At 42.0% G+C, this 18,206-nt stretch overlaps 1 protein-coding gene across 1 annotated transcript in view; it reads right to left on the bottom strand.

Moving 5' to 3' along the window:
* Positions 1-18,206, bottom strand: part of LOC148039148 (las1-like family protein) — a 38,897-nt gene that overhangs the window by 2,449 nt on the left and 18,242 nt on the right. Inside the window, exons 3-5 of the mRNA XM_087675037.1 lie at positions 8,647-8,721; positions 8,366-8,472; positions 8,163-8,218 (exon numbers count right to left, since the gene is read on the bottom strand). Coding sequence (XP_087531163.1) covers positions 8,163-8,218; positions 8,366-8,472; positions 8,647-8,721 — 238 coding nt within the window. The remainder of the gene's footprint in view (positions 1-8,162; positions 8,219-8,365; positions 8,473-8,646; positions 8,722-18,206) is intronic.

Here is an 18,206-nt window from a genome sequence, read left to right as displayed (position 1 = left end):
TTGCTCAGATGCTTTGTATGATAAGATTTTGTGATATATCCCGGTCTTGCTCCACCCTATGCTTAACTTCTGCAAACTGATCCACCTGGCTAGAAGACTGCTCTTTCTCTGCATGACTTGATTTCAGGCCTGGTCCAAACTGCATTTATCTATCACAGGAATGTGCATTTTTAATGCTGTCCCCCTATTCTGACATGGTATCAAAAGTCCGTGCTTGTTAGTGTTCATTGTGCTGTTTCTGCTGCAGGACTGTGTTTACCCCATCCAGCCTTGCTCCACCCTATGTTTAGCCCATGGTGCTGTTTTCTGCTGCAGGTCTGCATTTAACCCATCCCGGTCTTGCTCCACCCTATGCTTAACTTCTGCAAACTGATTCACCTGGCTAGAAGACTGCTCTTTCTCTGCATGACTTGATTTCAGGCCTGGTCCAAACTGCATTTATCTATCACAGGAATGTGCATTTTTAATGCTGTCCCCCTATTCTGACATGGTATCAAAAGTCCGTGCTTGTTAGTGTTCATTGTGCTGTTTCTGCTGCAGGACTGTGTTTACCCCATCCAGCCTTGCTCCACCCTATGTTTAGCTTCTGCAAACTGATCCACCTGGCTGGGAGACTGCTTTTTCTCTACATGACTTGATTTCAGGCCTGGTCCAAACTGGGTTTATCTATCACGGAAACGTGCATTTTTAATGCTTAGCTTTGGCATTATTAGGTTGTGCACAAGTGAAGTGCAAGTCAGTCAACTCACCTTTATCAATTAATTAATTAATGCTAGTCTGAGGCTATTTAATGTTTGGAACAATTCAAGGTTCCAAAGAGGTTAGCACATTAAAGGTGGATCAGCAGTAGCCAATTCTTGGGCAGAGTCAAATGGATAATTAATTCATTTTCAGATACTTGATTCTGAGATTAATTAATTAATACTGAAATTTGCCTTTCAAAGGCTACCACTTAGCAAACGTACTGATGCAAGCTGAGAGGAGTCTTTTTGGGGCTGGGTGTGGAGGCAGCCATTCAGAGGCTGCAAGAGGAAGGAGAAGTCATTGGATTAGCTCTGAGACAAGCAGCAACTGATCGCATAGCATGACAAGACAAGGGCAACAACTTTCTTGCTCCACCTTGGTGAGAAATGAAGATAGAAGAGGAGAACTCACCAATCCAATGAGGTTTTATTTCCCTTTTGAAGCTGTTGGTGCCATCAACATTGCCAATTAGAGCTACAATTCAAAAGATACTCCTTCAGATGATTTGCTATCTCATCCTCTAGCATTCCCTCCGCAATTCTCAAGTTGTTGGATGCCATCAGAATTGCCATCGGAGCTAAAGTTCAAAAGATACTCTTTTCAACTGATTTGCTCTCTCATCCTCTAACATTCCATCAACAATTCTCAAGCTTTTGATGCCATCAAAATTGCCATCAAAGCTGCAGTTCAAAAGATACTCCTTTCAACTGATTTGCTCTCTCATCCTCTGACATTTCCTAAGCAATTCTCAACATATTCTGTAGGGAAAGGTTAGGCATGGAGATCGAGGTAGACAGACCTTACGCACAGTGAGAGAGACAGAGAGAGTGCGAGTGAGCAGAGTAGAGAGTAAACACGTTTTTCGGTACAATGACGAGTGTACCACTTTAGGTTTTTAGATAGATATATGTATGAAAGTACAATGTGCTAAGGGTGTGTTCACACCCATGCACATATAAAAGGCACGATGGCCCTTTATTCCCAACAACCTCCCACCTAAAGGCAATGTGCCTTAAGAGGAGAAAAGAATCAGCTAAGTCTAGGTATGTACAAAGCTGAAATAAATATATCTATCCAACTCCCATCATTTGTCAGCAATGAGCAAACCGCTCTACTGGAAGACCCTTCGTGAGAAGGTCTGCAAGATTCATCTGTATGCACTTTGACAAGCTCAATGCTCTTGCTGTCAAGTACATCTCTAATGAAGTGGTACTTCACCTGTATGTGCTTTGTGTTTGCATGAAAGACAGGATTCCGTATATGCTTTGTGTTTGCATGAAAGATAGGATTCCGTATGCACCCATTGGTAACTGTGATGTTATCTTAGGCATGCCTTGGCATTACAAGATTAGACCTCTTCCCGATTTTGTTAAGAAGACCCTTGCATTTCAATTCAAGGGTTGAAACATAGTATGCATTGCTGATGCTGAAGATTGGCATGTGCCAATGGTTAGTCATGTTAGCATTTCTAAAGAACTACGTACATGATTTTTGTGAGAGAGTCAAAAGAAGCTAATGATTCAAGGGACACTTGATGCCACACACAATACCAACTAATGCTTCTAAGTTTCAGACTTTAAAAGAACCCCTCTCTTTAATTGATCAAGCCATATATGATTTTGTTAAACAAAATGAAGATTGTTTTAGTCATTCACTCCCAGGAGAGTTACCTCCTAAGCACCCGGAAGATCACACAATTGATCTTCTCCCAAGCAGTTCACCACCTAACCAACCACCTTACCGAGTAAGTACGAGTCAGCAAGAGGAGATCCTAAAACAAGTAAGCGAACTGTTGGAAAAAGGATTAGTTCAACCTAGCTCTTCTCCATACTGCTCTCCAGTCTTACTTGTTCAAAAGAAAGATGGTTCTTTCCGTATGTGCATAGACTACAGATCTTTGAACAAGATCACAATCAAGAATCGTTTTCCTATCCCAAGGATAGATGATATCTTGATTAAGTTGCAAGGGGCTAGTATCTTTAGTTGCATTGATCTCAAGAGTAGCTATCATAAGATACGGATAGCACCTGAAGATGTTCATAAGACAGCTTTTCGTACAACATTTGGACTATACGAGTTTCTAGTCATGCCATTTGGTTTGACTAATGCACCCGCCACATTCAATCAAATGATTGAGAAATTTTTCAGGCCTCACTCAAAGTTCACAGGTGTCTTCTTTGATGACATTCTAATATTTTCACGGCTTGAAGAAGAGCATAGAAAACATCTATCTACTGTTTTTCAAGAGCTTCACAAGCATAGACTACAAGTCAATGCTAAGAAAAGTGAATTCTTCCTTTCAGAAATTCATTACTTGGGCATTTTTTTCTCACAATTTGGTGAGAATGGATCCTGAGAAGATTCGAGCCATTATTGAACGGCCTACACCTACTTTTGTATATGAAGTTAGAAGTTTCTTGGGCCTATGTTCATACTACAGGAGGTTCATACGAGATTTTGCGTATATTGCATCTCCTCTACATGACCTTACTAAGAAGCGAATGCCTTTTCGCTAGGGATCAAGGCAACTACAAGCCTTTGAAAGAATTAAGTTTCTTGTAACTCAAGAACCAGTTCTCATAGTTCTGGATCTTCAAAAACCTTTTAAAGTTCACTGCGATGCTTCTGGGGATTGTATTGGAGCTATGCTTAACCAAGAGCATCATGCAGTAGCATTTGAGAGCCGACACCTCAAGGATCATGAGCTACATGCTCCTATATATAAGAAGAGCTCATGGCAGTGGTATATGCTCTTCAAGTATGGAAACACTACTTAGTGCAGATTTTGTTATTAAAACAAATCACCAAAGTCTAAGATACTTCCTTACTCAGAATAAGCTCTCAAAGAAACAAATGTGCTAGGCAAATTTCTTATCTATGTTTTATTTTCAAATCCTTCATACACCTGGAACTAAGAATGTGATAGCAGATGCTCTATCACGGCGACCTCGAGTGAATGTAATCACAACTGTTTACCATAACGAGTTCATGGATTTACCCAAAATGTATGCAACTGATTTTGACTTCTCAACCATATGGGATCAGCTTAACTCAAGTCAATCAATTACACTTGCTCAATTCGAGATGGTTATTTATATCATCATCAAGCAATTTGTATAGCATTACCATTGCGATACAAGATAATGGATGAAGCACATGCATCTCCATATGCTGGACATAGAGGTATTCTATCCACTACTCAAGCATTGGAAAGATATTTCTTTTGGCCCACTCTTAGAGCTGACATTGAAAGATATGTCCGCGAGTGCAAGATATGCCAAAAAGTAAAGTATGACAAGCATAAACCACCTGGTCTACTGAAGCCATTACCTATTCCCAATGAGCCTTGGGAAAGTATAGCCATGGACTTTATCATGGAGCTTCCTCGCACACAAGCAGGCAACGATGAAATCTGGACTATCATTGATAGATTCAGTAAGCAAGCTCACTTTATACCTGTGCGAAAGACAATCAAAGCCAATCATATGGCTAAGTTATTCATTGTACATATTTTCAAACATCATGGCATGCCTAAGTCCATTATAAGTGATCGAGATGCCCGCATGACCAGCCTCTTTTGGCAAGCTCTCTTTGAGAACCTTGGGACAAAGTTAAGGTTTTCATTCTCTTATCATCCTCAAACGGATGGCAAAGTGAAAGTGCTAATTCTACTGTTCTAGACCTTTTGAAATCCTATGTCCCTAATATTCAAAGAGAATGGAAAAAGTATTTGCCTTTAGTAGAGTTTGCGTACAATAATACGGTGCACTATAGTACTGGTAAGACACCCTTTGAGATCATCTATGGTAATCCTCATTTACCACCCATCCTTCTTACGAAGGATAAGATCTTTGCAACATATGAGTTTGTTAGAGACATTGATACAGCTTTCACTCAAGTAAAAGCTACTATCCAAAGAACACAAGAGAAGCAAAAACGTGAAGCTAATAAGCATCGTCATAAGTTAGATCTCAATTTGGGACAACATGTTATTCTTAAGTTTGAGAAGGCTCGCTTAAAGAAGCAGAAACGTCAAAAGGGTAAAGTGGTTAAGCTTTCTAATCGCTATTATGGCTCTTTCAAGATCATAGATAAGATAAACGATGTGACTTTTTTTTGGATCTACCAAGTCATTGGAACATTCATAATGCTTTCCATATAAGTTTGCTACGTCCCTATATTGGAGAACCTCCAATGGAACCAATCAAGGAAGACCTAACATAGAAAAAAATGAAGAGTTCCTTGTGCTTGAAAGAATTTTACACCATCAGGACAATACTCTAAGGTCACGTGAGGGATGTCACTAAATTGACTGCTTATTATGCATTCTCTATTTAATAAATTCATGTCAATAAATTAATGACTCACTTTTCTTTAAGTGTTGATGATGATCTAGCATGTCCATGAGACCATTTAGAGACCAATATTCCTAGTGCATCACTTAATGGGATGATCAGAGCACTGTGATGGGGATATCTGGTAAAGGCAATACAAGTTATGAAGGGAGAAAGAAGTGTCTGCCAAGTGTAAGAGTATACACAAGAACCAAGGAGTTACACATAAATGAAAATGGATTAAGTTTTAAGAAGAGGAAATGCATTAGCATTGTGTATATGTATTTATGTGTGCATCCGGGGACGCCTAGGAATGTTTACTTGTGTGTAATGAGCATTACATTCATTTGGGATCATCCTCTCCCTTACAGTCAAGGTTTAAGGTCTTTTCTTTCATTAAGAAAAACAAGAGAGGTAATTCTCTCACTAAGAAAGACAAGAGGCGTGATCCTCTGGAAGTAAGGAGAGAAGTGATTTTCTCTTTCTAAGGTCTAAAAAGACACAAGCTTTTGTGTGGAAGTCAATCTTAAGGCTGAGGCCCAAGGTAATTTAATGAACTCTCCTTAAGGTGGTTGCATGGACCACAAGTTAAGAGTACAGTTTGAGAAGCTGTTCTTTTAAAAAAATAGACATGGTGAATCCATTTTTAAAATATATCCCGATAGAAAGACAATCTCTAAAAACGGGGCCGCATGGATTATCGGAAACAGCGAGATCTACAACTTTCGTGTTGAACGTTTTTTCATCCGAACAACGCACAAAGAGATATCTCGAAATTAATGCTCCAGAATAGGTCCTGGAACAACCACATCTTGCATGAAGATCAACTCAAGTCTCTCTCCAAGAAGAGAAGCTCTTGAAAGCCTATAAAAGAGAAGGCTCTCCTTGGGTGTGAGGAAGGAAAAGGAAGTATCACTTTGCATGCATCCAAGAGGAGAAGAGAAGGTGCAAGTGCTGCGGAAGCTCTACTGAAATCAAGTGCTGTGAAAGCTCTACTGAAATCAAGTTCCAAGAGGAGAAGAGAAGGTGCAAGTGCTACGAAAGCTCTACTGAAATCAAGCACCAAGAGGAGAGCCCTACACATATTGTGTAGGAGAGAAGGAGACTCAAGAAGGATCAAAAAGTGTCAACTTCCAAGTTGTGCAAGTGTTAGCTAGCTGAATACCGTGCAAGAAACCATGATCTTGTTTCCAAGATCTACAAGTAAGAACTGGCTTATGTATAACGGAGGAGCTTGCTCCTAGTCAATAATATAACTCCACAAGGGGGGGGGACTGACCCATCTTCCAGTCCCTAGTGTGTTGCCAATTTCTCTACCTCTCTCTCTCTCTCTACATCTTTCTTTTCCCTCATCTATTCTCCCTCTCTGCTAGCATAATATTCGCCATATATATTTTAAGTATATAAGAAAGTCGAGCGTGTATCACGGATCTTATAACATCGCCCCATGGCCTATTGATAGGTGCCTCCTCTCCACTGTCTTCATTCATTGCACACTACATCTATTGGAGAGAGGGAGACTACAGACACTCTCGTCATCATATAGCCCATGTGGCTTGTATGCATCCTCTCATACTTTGGTATATGGATTCCATATCCCATTTCTTCATTTTATTGAGTTCTTGTGTTATTGCTTTATTGTCCATCTCTCTCAGTGTTCAACAGATGTCTCTATTGCTTTCATGTTGCATCTCTTTCTCAGAAGCTTTGTGGCAGAAATGTAGATGTGGAATGGTTGCAAGAATCTCAACCTAAGGGAGTTCTCACGGAAATAAAGGGCCAAAAATACAGGCTAAAATGGCATCAGCTATTGGCTGCTATTGAAACACGGTGGCCCTTTTCCGTGGACTACATGCAACTGGATTGGACATTAGACCGCTTGATCAGCCTGAACAAGGGACGCATCAAACTGGGGCAGGCTGTGACTGCAAAACTGCTAGCAATTTGCTGCCACAAACACATGCCAAAGACTCAAGAATCATGATGGCAAGTTAAGTCTTCCGTTGCAAGAAACACCATCTGGACTTCAATGCTCCCACAAACGTTCCACCTTTGGGTAAGTTTCAAGTGCAAGGATAGGGTGAGAGCTCTGATATCATAACCAGAATAGAACACAATGGAGTGCACACAAGAAAAGAAGAATGAACATGATGGAGGCAGAAAAAGTGAAATTGGATCTACAGACCGAAAATTGGAGGCAGAAAAAGTGAAATTGGAATTACAGACTGAAAACTGCACATGTATGCTGCCATAAATAGGCAAAAAAAGCAATAGCTCCAACCATAAATGCTGGCTGACTTGACAGCTGATCAGAACAAAAAACAAGCCCAAACCATGGATCACATAAATGGGCTAGGAAGAACCCTAAAAATCCAGAGATGGGGCTGGACACAAAATCTCTCCACAACTTCTGCCCTTGCCAAAGACATATTTTCTTTCATGTTGCACAAGAACTTGCTGCTGAATTACTTTCTCTATTACCCTCCCAAGAGTCTTGATTCTTTTCTGTATAAAAAGCTGGTATCCAACATTAGGGTTAAAAAAGCAAGCCTTTCCTTCACCTTTTCAACAAAGTTTACATCTTGTCTGATTAATCCCTTTCACTAATTGTCTGGCCTGTTGCGGTTACATTTAAGGTTTATCCTGCACCAAATCAGACGGCAATAGGAACTAGCTTTCTGTATCTAGAAGTATCTCATGGCCTTCCTATTCCTGTTTCAATTCACACCTGTTCATCTTCACTGCAAAGCCTAGTTTGTCTGTTGTAATCTAATTCCTTCAAAAAATCTCATAAAAATGAAAGCCTAAACCAGGACATGGAAAGTCTAGTAAATCCTATAGTCTTCACTATCCTTGATCAATATCATATTCCAAAGGTATAGTCTGATGCATCTCCAATTACTTTCTCCACATTCTTTCAGAATCAAACAAATTTTTTCTGGTTTTTAGGAGTTTATGAGCTTGTGCAGAAAAAAGAAATACACATCGTTTACATTGCCCAAGGACATATAGTGCATCTCTCTACTGCACCCTCAAAATCCTCTCTCAAAGAAGGAAGTTTAAACACATACAGAGATTATGTACCTGCTTGCTTGCAAGCCGAAGATATGAAACATTGGGAAGTTCCTTGTGAGCCACCTCTAAAAACCATAATAGGTTTTTCATTAGCAGATTAACCAAAAACTGTACACTCAATTCATACCAAAAGCAAGAAGTGTACAGTTGGCACACAGAATAGTATCAATTCACATCTAAAACAAGAAATGTGCAGCCAAACACCATCCTACCATGACGAATATCAACTAGTATACGAGGTAACCCAGCAGCCTCTGCACGTAAAGCAACTGACGTGGAATTCTGTTTTCTTGATAGATCCACCACTCCATTGACAAGCCTGCTCGCATAATACAGAACACTATATTTAACTTTTTGGAAGTATAGTTTGAGATATGTATACATAATGGTATGCTAAAGTAAAACTTGATGGATTTCCCTTGGAGCTTGCTGAACAACATTTGTAATAAGTTTTTGAGATACATACATTAGAACAGCTTAGTCAGAAAATCACCTCATTATGGCCATGGCATACATAAGGCAGAGCATCTCGTCTGTAAGAGAACTGCCTTGTAAGCTGGGACATTCCCTTCAACAGAGATAGCATAAAAATTAGAGTCTCTCTCTGCGCCCCCCCGCCCCCCCAATGAGTATTTATATTATATCATATCAAATCACAGGAGTACAAAAGTCAGATCACAGGAAGCATACAAGAGTTATGGCATATTAATTACCAAAAGCACAAGTACAAGTGAACTATATGATTGACAATACAAGAGCCACAATTGAGCTATATAATTGACAACAAGACTGAAGAAACCGCAGCATACCAAGAAAGCAAATCATCCCTTGAAACAATGTCTACAAGCTGAATGATGTCAAGCTGCAAATGAGGAAGGCCTCTCAAACCGGCAATGTGACTACAGACTCCAAAAGCAAAATCAAAAATGAATGCATTACAGATAGTCCAGAGAGCATAATCAAAAATGAACACAATCTGGATAGTCCAGATATGCCAACAGACTCAGAAAGTGGATAACAACCTTCACATGTGGCTGCACAGAATCTATCAAATTTGGCTTTCCAAAACCCTATCTCCTGGATGCATGGTGGGCCCAACCACCTCACACCAAATAGTAGACAAAAGGGACCATACCTTCCTTGCCACCAACCAAGAAAGAAACCAATGATGAGAAGTCTCTTCATTGGTAGAACAAAAGAAGCAAGAGCTATTGGAAATAAGCATTGATAGTGCACAAGCAACAAGAATACCACTCCCCACACCTTGTCTCTAATAAGCAAATGATATATTTAATTCACAAACGCACAGTCTAACAACAATCGCCCATTGATTTTCCTAGGAGGGCTGCAAAACATGCAAGGAAGTGAAAATAGTTTCCCGTACATGATGATAGCCTCTAGGAATACAAACAAACCTTCAAACCAACTAGAAGGATATCACAGTGAGTCAGTTCCTACAAACAATCGGACACTCATGGTTGGCCATGTGCTAGCCAAGCTTTATGGATCTATGCTAGAGCATAAGCTAAGTGAATGGGCACACAAGCACCAACATTGGGCACATGGACAGGCAAGGTTCAAGAGAGGATATTCTACACATAATCACATCCTCGCACTCCAAGTCACCATTGAGGAGAGTAGAGCACAAGGGAGGCAAGTATACTACTACTATGTGGATTTCTGCAAGGCTTTTGAAACCATACCCCATGCTAGACTCATACAAAGACTACAAGGCTGGAGGTTCTGTAAAGAAATGCTCTACCATAGAAAACACAACACAATCATACAATAAATACACAAACTGATAAAGAAACAACACTTAGGGTTAGGGTAATTCAAACAATGAACAGAATGAATGAAGATGAATGAATACTGAATAGAATACAATGCTCAATGCAGCAAACACACTATGCAATGAAGAATACTAACCCCCAAACTCCGATGTTTGGAGGACCAAGGCAAAGAGTATGAGCTAGAGAATGTGTCATACTCCAACGGATCCCAAAATGCAGCAAGCAGCCTGTGGATGTGTCTCGCAGCAGTAAACGCAATAGAAGGATGCCAGATCAATGTACCATGGGTAATAGACTGGCAAAAACATCAATGTAATGATGATGTTGTAGCTAGCAATGATCCCAATCAGCAAAAAACACACCATCAAGAGGCAAAAACCAAACCCTAAACGCAAAATGCAAACACAAAACTCAAAACTCAAACACAAAGACAAACACAAAGAAAAGAAACTCTGAAGTGAATGAACGTTGTAAATGAATGTAACAATGTATAGAATGCCCAAGGGCAAAGCAATGCAATGTCATAGAGTGATGTCCACAAGAGACGGATCCCAAGTGCTATGACCACTTGTCGAAGTGCGAAAGATGAGGAAAACACCAAACGTTGATCATCAAAGTGTCAAGGAGCTGAGGCAACTGCAAAGGATGATGCTTGATGATGACTGCACTGAAAGAGTGAGAAACCTGCCCAAATGAATTAGGCTAAATGGTGGGTAGCTAGTCTATTTATAGATATTTAAGGTTTCCCCCAAAAACCAAGGTTTTGGGGGGCCATTGAAACTCTCTCAAATCGTGCACCAAATTTATGTTTTTCATTAATGAAGCGTGTTTTCGGGCTGCTTAAAATGCTAATCAACTGTAAAGCATGTTTTAGCTCAGCACCCCCTCTTAGGCCCAAAACAAAGACTAAAACCAAACCCTAAACACAAAATGCAAATCAACTGTAAAGCATGTTTTAGCTCAGCACCCCCTCTTAGGCCCAACACACCATCAAGAGGCAAAAACCAAACCCTAAACGCAAAATGCAAACACAAAACTCAAAACTCAAACACAAAGACAAACACAAAGAAAAGAAACTCTGAAGTGAATGAATGTTGTAAATGAATGTAACAATGTATAGAATGCCCAAGGGCAAAGCAATGCAATGTCATAGAGTGATGTCCACAAGAGACGGATCCCAAGTGCTATGACCACTTGTCGAAGTGCGAAAGATGAGGAAAACACCAAACGTTGATCATCAAAGTGTCAAGGAGCTGAGGCAACTGCAAAGGATGATGCTTGATGATGAGGGCAGCAAGAGAAGGCTGCAAACACAGCAGTAGAAGGTCTGCCTAGAGGAGGAAAAACACAGCCAACTATCACCTACAGGCAGGAGGGCCAAACACACCGTATAGAAGGTTGCTTGATGTTGTGGGACCGAACACAGTAGGAGGGAGGGCACCAGACAATGGGCGACAGCTATGGAAGAAGGCACCATGCACAGCCAGGGCTAATGGAGGAGTGGCAGCAGTCAAGAAGGATAGACCACCATGTGGGTGGAGACTAATTTCTGAAATCTGCACTGAAAGAGTGAGAAACCTGCCCAAATGAATTAGGCTAAATGGTGGGTAGCTAGTCTATTTATAGATATTTAAGGTTTCCCCCAAAAACCAAGGTTTTGGGGGGCCATTGAAACTCTCTCAAATCGTGCACCAAATTTATGTTTTTCATTAATGAAGCGTGTTTTCGGGCTGCTTAAAATGCTAATCAACTGTAAAGCATGTTTTAGCTCAGCACCCCCTCTTAGGCCCAAAACAAAGACTAAAAGGAAAGGCCGACAATATTTACCCCAAGAGATCCCACCCCAAAGCAGCCAAGGCATCGGACAAAGGATGCACGTCGACTGCCCAGTGGCCCACTAAGACTACAAAGCCTAAAAGGGAAGGCCAACATTGTTTACCCCAAGGGGTCCCACCCCAAAGCACCTAAGGTATCGAACAAAGGATGCATGTCGACTGCCCAATGGCCTACTAAGACTACAAAGGTGTTGGTTATCTTACCAAGGGAGTCCAAGTAGTCACCCCAAAGGGAATAAGGCATCAAACAAAGGGTGCACGTCAACTGCCCAGTGACCTACCAAGCCCTACAAAGGCGGATGGAACCACATTGAACGTTTTTTTTTGTGGAAAGTTAATTTGAGGAATAATGGCTGATTAAGTAACAATGACCCGTAAGAAGAGAGTAGGGATGGTACACCCAACACATCACAAAACAATACAAGTTTACCCATCCACTCAACGATGTCAATGACAAGGGAAGAAGTATCGTGTGAAGAAAAATGGTGGGTGTAATCTGTCGGTGGAAACAACTTAGAATCCATCCAGTGGTGCTCTACACAATGGAATGCATAGTATGCTATATGCTAAAGAATGCTAATGCAACAAATGCCACTTGGAAAATATCCCTCGTGGGAAAATTGTTCACTTGCCCTACACCCGACACATCACAAAACAATACAAGTTTACCCATCCACTCGACAATGTCAATGACAAGGGAAGAAATATCGTGTGAAGAAGAATGGTGGTGTAATCTATCAGTGGAAACAACTTGGAATCCATCCAGTGGTGCTCTGCACAATGAAATGTATAGTATGCTAATGCAACAAATGCCACTTGGACAATATCCCTCATGGGAAAATACAATCTCGAGCCGCATAGCGGTCAATGAGATGACTCCAATGCTCAGATCCAAGGAAAAAATGTTGTAATTGAGAGTGGAATTTAAGAAGCAACCCCTGCATTAACTAAACATTAGACATAATATTATACGCTCTCCATTGAAGGATGTGATCAAGGTGAGCTAATTGAGGGCCCCCGGCACATGCTCGATACCAATGACAATGTCCCAAAAGTCCCTGAGATTCAAGCACTTGTTGCATGAAGTTCGACCAAGTGCTGAAATTCAATCCATTAAAACATGTCTTATCCGTGAAGGCATTCTCGGCCGTTGCAACAAGAGTGGTAGAGCTAGGAGATGGAGAAGGTGTGTAATGGGGATAGGGTGAATAGGGGGGAATAGGGTGGGGGAGTGGAGTGTAAGGAATCCCAAAGTGTTCACCATGGATACGAGAAGTGTGCACAATGGCCCCAAAGGTAGCATGGGTGAGCTAGGTATGGGCATGGTAACCGCAAGAGAGGCCCAAAGTGGAGGGATAGGGACACATGGAGCAATGGATGGAAATCCTTATGTAGAAGTGACCCAAGGGAAGTGTGACGACAGTCCATAAGCAAAGGATGGATATCCTTGCATCTGAAAGGTCATGTGGAGGGATTGTAAGTGTCTGGGTGCAGTAAGAGGGATGCCCATCACAACCGTCTCAAAGTGGAAAGATGTGGTAAAGTGGGGATAGGTGGAAGGCATAGTTTTAAAGTGTGGCGTTTCCCCTGGCGATGCACCAAAAGGTAAATTAATTGGAGGGTAGGTAGATGGTAGGATGAAGAAACAGAAAGTGCTAGGAGCCCAAATGGAAGATCCAATCTCTAGTGTGCTTTGAGCAAAAGTGGACTGTAATCTAAGATTTTGGAATGAAGATGTGAGTAGATCATAATGTGAGAAGATAATGGTGGGATGAGAGGGAGTTGAGAAGTGTGGTTACTTGCTCAAATGAAAAAAATGGTAGTGATATACCTCAAGAAGGGTGTTTGCTTCGAGAGCCTCCTCTATTAATGTTAACATACTAAAAACCATTCGAATCATGCACACCAAAAGAAGAAACAAGAGAGGGTTTTGGCTCACACGACTCAAAAAAGTTATACGAACCCGACACAAGGCCTGGCTGTGATGAAGGAGATGGATCGCTAGACGCGTGGAATGTCATGGTCCCTCTGAGATTAGAGAGGTGGCCAGTCTCACCAATCGGTCCAAACAAAGTAGTAGCACTTGTTCGAGAAGTATAAACCAAACTGTATGTGATGCGCAAGTACTCCTCAAACTCTTCATCTATGAGGTGACCAAAATGAGAAGAAGAAGATGGTAAATGTGAAGGTGTGTCTACCTCCTTGAGACTATAAGGCCTTCTCAAAGCCTCTAATGATGGAGAACCCTCATAGGGCGTCATAGGATCCCTAGAAAAAGGTGCTTGAGACATTATGAGTCAAAATCGAGTCACATGTAAGTCTCGCACAAAGACTAGACTCCACAATCACCATAGGATACACTTTAGAAGAGCACCGACTCAGATACCATGTGAAGATATGCTAGGGTTTGCACTGAGGAAACATAGTATGTACAACCTGTCAAAGTGAAGCAGTGCAGAAGCGAATGACCAAGACAGAGAGTGATCACAGAGAGAAGAGAGAGAGAGAGAGAGAGAGAGACTATGAATCGCAAAAAGTCTGCAGTAAAAAATGTTGTATAAGGATACATAAATATACACGGGTGCAAAGAGAATGTCTGTGTCTCCACCTTGAAGATCTCACTCTCCGTAAATCCCGAGAGCAGTCTCCACGGTCTACAGCCTGAAAATTGGGAGCACAACTAACTAAGATTGTGAAGACCGAGGCCAATAAATAGCCCAGCAAGAAAATGCCAAAAATAATAGGTCAACTACATTAAACGCAACTGACTAGACAAAAAAACTATCCGGCCAGCTGTTCGACCTGCCACATCAGCTCCCACGTGTCACCAACCTACTGTACCTGCTGCTCCTACTTGTCCAAGGAATGTCCAGCTCTAATACCTCCCCTCAGATCTTGGACACAACTAGGCTAAGGGATCTGGAGTGCTATCGAAGTAAGGCCTCAAGAAACGCCTTCATAAACAAAAATAAAGATCCCCCTCAAAGTTTGATAGATCTCATGACCTAGAAAGAAGTGAAGAAATCCCATATCCGTCATCTCAAACTTCTCATGAAGTGCTACCTTCATCTCCTTAACCATCTGAGTATGGTCACGTGTCACAATCAAGTCGTCCACATAAAGGACAAACAACAGACGACCTCCAACTGAGGTGTCAACATAGAGCTGGGGGTCAGCTTTGGAATGTCGAAACCCCAATTTCTCCTGGAGAAATGAGTCAATCTTCTCATTCCAAGCACAGGGAGCCTACCTAAGACCATAGAGAGCCTTGCTCAACCTGTACACCTTACCATCAAAAGAACCAAAGCCTAGAGACTGCTCAACAAAGATCTCCTCCTTCAACTCCCCATTTAAGAAGGCAAACTTCACATCTAGTTGATAGACCAGCCATCTAGCCAAGGCAAAAACTACACAAATAGTAGCGATCTGAGATGTAGGGGCAAAAGTATCATGGAAATCGATGCTTGGGCACTATGCAAAACCTTTAACAACAAGGCAGGCCTTGTGCTTGTCCAACGTGTCATTACTATAGTACTTGATCTTGAAGATGCATTTGACTCCAATGATCTTCTTATGAGGAGGCTTAAGCACAAGATACCAAGTGCCATTCCTCTCAATCGACTCCAGCTCTTGCTGCATCGCTTTCTGCCAATTATCATGCAATAAAGCCTCCTTCAAGGAGGTGGGCTCCTGATCCTGCACAACATGAGTCATCAAACAGTAATTAGTGTAAACAAGCTCGGTGTGGTGTGCTTGGTTCCTCCGAGAACGCCACGGGCCATCCTGTGGCTACCACTCCTCAAGGACCTCCTCAATCCTTGCATCACAAAGAGTGTCACAAGCCCAACAAGGAGGAGGCCGGATCTCGCCTCATCACTCTCCATCTGTTGAAGTTTTTGGAAGGTTCATCAACAAGCTGGGCAGCAATTGGTAAATTTGCTGGCCGAGAACCAAGCTCCTCATTTGAAAAAGAGTCCTCAAGAGGCATAGGCTCCACAGGAATAATCACTGGCACCCAACTATCACCAGAATCTCCAAGAACAAGGTGTTCCCCACCCCCTTCTGAGGCTGGAACTTCCACGAACCTAACATCACGACTTATGTAGGCATCTCGCTTAACTAGATCATATAATCAGTAGCCTTGAGACTACGAGCTATGGCCCACAAACACCTGTCTTTTGGAAGCCACGTCAAATTTGTCACGTTGTGCCTTCGAGATGTGAATATAGACATCACACCCAAAAACCCTGAAATAAGAAATTTTCAGCTTAGACCCAAAGTATGCCTTATAAGGGGTCATACCAACAATAGCAGAAGTAGGGGAATGATTAAGGATGTGAACTACAGTAGCCACAACCTTAGCCAATAGACACTGAGGTGTCTAACGATGCTCCATCATGGTACATGCCATCTCGATCACACTGCAACTCTTCCGCTCCAATATGCCATTCTCCTGAGGGGTGTTTGTATTGGCAAACTCCTGGTGAATACCACAATTTGCACAAAAACGAGCAAGCTCATTAGAAACAAATTCTCCACCGTTATCCAATTGTAATGTATTCTCCTCAAAGAGCAACCAATCCTTAAAGTTGGAAAAAGAGCTTCAAGGAATAAGCCCATGTCATCCTAATGTAATCATCCACAATTAGCATAAAATACAAGCTTCCGCAAAGGGACTCCGCCCTCATTCATCCACAGAGATTGATAGAAACAAGCTCCAAGGGTGCTAAAGACCGCCTCCAAGCCCTGCTAGGAATAGCATCACGAGTCTACTTCCCACGGATGCAAGATACACAAGGCTACTGGCTCACCACAATATCCGGCAAACCTCGAATAAGCTGTCCCTTTGATGCCTTCTGAGGGTAATCATAGTTGAGGTGGCCAAACCGGGCATGCCAAAGCTCGGACAGAGTTTGTGAGGTAAGAAAAAGAGAAGTCAAGGCAAAAGAAGACCGCAACTTATAGACTCCATTCTTCTCATAACCTAAAGAAAGAACCTATCTCGATCCATGATCAAGAATCCGAAAAGAATCCACATCAACTTCGACCAAGAGGCGGAGGGCACAAATCTTGTGCACCGAAAGGAGATGGTAAACCAAGCCCGGCACATAAAGCACCTTAGATGTATGGGCACCACCTCGCCCATCTGGAATAAGAGGCATGTCACCCCATCCCAGAATAGGAATAGATGAACTATCACCAATGAGAATCTGGCCATGAGAAGGCCACAAATGAGCAACACCTATTGAAGAAGGGGTCATGTGCCGTGAGGCACCACTGTCAACAATCCATCTCGAGTGAAGAAGGCCATCAACACAGCATCAAAATCTGCCAGGGTCGAATCCTCAATCCCCCCCAAGTGAAGGAAAGCAACTAATGAGGGAGCAATCACCACTCTGGAATCCTTTGAAGATTTCTCCTTCTTCTCTTTGTCCCTCTGCTTCTTATCGGGGCAATTCTTCTTCCAATGACCTATCTTGCCACAAATGTAACAAGTGGACTCCTTTTCTTTGTCCTTCTTGGATTTGTCGTCTTCCTCCTTTTGGTCCTTCCCCTTCTTCTGAGAGGACTAACCAACCAAAACCTAAGATTTAGAGGCATTGATCCCTTTCAATTCCTCCTCTTGGTCCACGACCATAAGAACCGACTCTTCCCACCGAAGAGTCTCAGACCACCCTGAGGCAATCAAGGCAAAATAAAAACCACTAAAATGGGGTAGTAACTGTGAAGGAAGAGTTATCGCCATGTCTTCGGAAGTGATCACCTTCCCTGCGTTTTGTACTTGCATCTGGAGCTGCCTCAACTTCTTAATATGCTCCCACATAAAATATGACTTGTTGACACCCATGGTCCTCATCTGCACTTCCAAAGAAACTCGTTTTATGACAGTCATATGATTATACATCTAATCAAGCTCCAGCCATATCTCCCAGACCATTGTCAAATGTTCAATGTGAAAGATAACAGCTATAGTGCATGAGAAACACAAAAAACGAGCAGATGCGAGCATTGAATTTATCCCAATGTGCCTAAGCCTTTGCCAACTCCACCTTATCACTAATGAGAGTCCTAACTCATCTCGCGAAGAAGCACGATGAATAGCATAGCAAGCTCTGCCAAATCATAGGACTCCAAAATGGCAAGCATCATGACCCGCCAAATGCGGTAATTCTCACCATCAAGCTTTTGGTCTGATGAAAGAGCCAGTAACACGAGCACCTTCCGGTCCGACTATTGGAGACTGGTTGAGTTGTTGGATATGGAGCTCATGAAGATGGACCAACAGGCTATGGAGGTGTAGAGAGAGAGAGAAAGAGAGAGAGAGAGAGAGAGAGAGAGAGAGAGAACTCTTGCAAGTACACAACAAGCTGAATAGATTGATGTGATAGTTTATGATGAAAGTACAAGTGATAGGGTCTAAATAT

Source organism: Lygodium microphyllum, chromosome 3, assembly GCF_053477565.2.
Source record: "Lygodium microphyllum isolate KBCC chromosome 3, Lygodium_microphyllum_v1.1.10, whole genome shotgun sequence".
NCBI lineage: Eukaryota > Viridiplantae > Streptophyta > Polypodiopsida > Schizaeales > Lygodiaceae > Lygodium > Lygodium microphyllum.
This window is presented reverse-complemented; position numbering and strand designations above follow the sequence as displayed.